The sequence below is a fragment of the Penaeus vannamei genome, chromosome 14 (genome assembly GCF_042767895.1).
Source record: "Penaeus vannamei isolate JL-2024 chromosome 14, ASM4276789v1, whole genome shotgun sequence".
NCBI lineage: Eukaryota > Metazoa > Arthropoda > Malacostraca > Decapoda > Penaeidae > Penaeus > Penaeus vannamei.
The window spans coordinates 30510315-30512909 of NC_091562.1; the positions used below are offsets into that span (position 1 = coordinate 30510315).

At 55.4% G+C, this 2595-nt stretch overlaps 1 protein-coding gene across 1 annotated transcript in view; it reads left to right on the forward strand.

Annotated features, from left to right (window-relative positions):
- The first annotated feature begins 1695 nt into the window (after positions 1-1695).
- The window catches only part of LOC138863974 (uncharacterized), a 6911-nt gene continuing 6011 nt past the window's right edge, over positions 1696-2595 (forward strand). Inside the window, exons 1-2 of the mRNA XM_070129501.1 lie at positions 1696-2070; positions 2111-2424. Of these exons, the coding sequence (XP_069985602.1) occupies positions 1696-2070; positions 2111-2424 (689 nt within the window). The remainder of the gene's footprint in view (positions 2071-2110; positions 2425-2595) is intronic.

Consider the following 2595-nt stretch of genomic DNA (forward strand, 5'->3'; position numbering starts at 1 on the left):
TGACCTGGCACCCACCTCTTCACTCCAGTCTTCTCTGACCTGGCACCCACCTCTTCACACCAGTCAGTATTCTCTGACTTAGCAACCAGTTCCTCCCACCATTCAGCATCCTCTGACCTGGCACCCACCTCCTCCCGCCAGTCAGCTTTCTCTGACCTGGCACCCATCTCCTCCCGTCACTCAGCATCCTCTGACCTTGCAACTGCTCTTCCCACCAGTCAGCATTCTCTGACCTGGCACCCACCTATTCACCCCAGTTAGCATTCTCTGACCTGGCACCCACCTCTTCACACTAGTCAGCATCCTCCGACCTGGTAGCCAGCTCCTCCCACCAGTCAGCATTCTCTGACCTGGTAGCGAGCTCCTCTTCCCGCCAGTCAGCCTTCTTTGACCTGGTAGCCAGTTCCTCCCACCATTCAGCCTTCTCTAACCTAGCACCCACCTCTTTACAGCAGTCAGCCTTCTCTGACCTGGCAGCCAGTTCCTCCCACCAGTCAGCATTCTCTGACCTGGCACCCACCTTTTCCCGACAGTCAGCCTTCTCTGAGCTGGCACCCAGCTCCTCCCGCCACTCAGGATTCTCTGACCTTGGACACGCCTATTCCGACTAGTCAGCATTCTCTGACCTGGCAGCCAGCTCTTCTTACCAGTCAGCATTTTCTGACCTGGCACCCACCTCTTCACACCAGTCAGCACATTCTGACCTGGTAGTCAGCTCCTCCCACCAGTCACCATTCTCTGACCTGGCACCCACCTCTTCACACCAGTCAGCCTTCTCTGACCTAGCAGCCAGCTCCTCTTCCCGCTAGTCAGCATTCTCTGACCTGGCAGACAGCTCCTCTCCCCAGTCAGCATTCTCTGACCTTGCAGACAGCTCCTCCTACCAGTCAGCATTCTCTGACCTGGCACTCGCCTCTTTACACCAGTCAGTATTCTGTGACCTGGTACCCTACTCCTCCCACCAGTCAGAATTATGTGACCTGGAACCAAATCCTTCCCACCATTCAACATTCTCTGACCTAGCAGCCAGCTCCTCCCGCCATTTAGCATCCTCTGACCTGCCACCCAGCTCCTCTCGCCTGGCAGCATTCTCTGACCCCTCACACGGCTCTTCCCACCATTCAGTATTCTTTGACCTGACAGCCGGCTCTTCCTACCAGTCAGCATCCTCTAACCTGTTAACCAGCTCCTCCCACCAGTCAGCATTCTCTGACCTGGCAAGCAGCTCTTGCCACCTATCAACATCCTTTGACCTGGTAGCCAGATGCTCCCACCAGTTAGCATTCTCTGACGTAACAGGCAACCCCTCCAACCAGTCAGCATTCTCTGACTTCACCAATCAGCATCCTCTGACCTGGCAACCAGTTCCGCCTACAACTAGTCAGCATTCTCTGATATGACACCCAGCTCTTCCCACCAGTCAGCATTCTCTGACTTGGCACCCACCTCTTCCCACCAGTCAGCATCCTCTGACCTGGCACACAGCTCTTCCCACCAGTCAGCATTCTCTGACCTGGCACGCAGCTGTTGCCACCTGTCAGCATCCTTTGACCTGGTAGCCAGATTCTCCCACCAGTTAGCATTCTCCGACGTATCAGGCAACACTTCCAACCAGTTAGCATTCTCTGACTTCACCAATCAGCATACTCTGACCTGGCAACCAGTTCCGCCTCCAACCAGTCAGCATTCTCCTATATGGCACCCAGCTCTTCCCACCAATCAGCATTCTCTGACCTGGCACCCAGTTCCTCCTCCCACCAGTCAGCATCCTCCGACCTGGCAGACAGATCTTCTCACAAGTCAGCATTTTCTGACCTGGCACCAAGCTCCTCCCGCCAATCAACATTCTTTGACCTGGCACCCCACTCCTCCCGCCACTCACCATCCTCTGAAATTGCACACGGTTCGTCCCACCAGTCAGCATTCTCTGACCTGGCAGCCAGCTCTTCTTACCAGCCAGCATTCTCTGACCTGGCATCCACCTCTTCACACCAGTCAGCATTCTCTGACCTGACAGCCAACTCCTCCCACCAGTCAGCATTCTCTTATCTGGTAGCCAACCTCCCAACAGTCAGCATTCTCTGACCTGGCACCCACCTCTTTACACCAGTCAGCATACTCTGACCTGGCACCAAGTTCCCACCAGTCAGCATTCTCTGACCTGGCATCAAGTTCCCACCAGTCAGCATTCTCTGACCTGGCACCCACCTCTTCACTCCAGTCTTCTCTGACCTGGCACCCACCTCTTCACACCAGTCAGCATTCTCTGACCTGGCACCAAGTTCCCACCAATCAGCATTTTTTGACCTCGCACCAAGTTCCCACCGGTCAGCATTCTCTGACCTGCCAGCCAGCTCCTCCCACCAGTCAGCATTCTCTTACCTGGCAGCCAGCTCCTCCCACCAATCAGCATTCTCTGACCTGGCACCCAGTTCTCACCAATCAGCATCCTCTAACCTAGCAGCCAGCTCCTCCCACTAGTCAGCATTCCCTGACCTGGCACCCACCTCTTCTCACCAGTCAGCATCCTCTGATCTGGTAGCCAGCTCCTCCCACCAGTCAGTATTCTCTGACCTGGCATCCACCTCTTCCCAC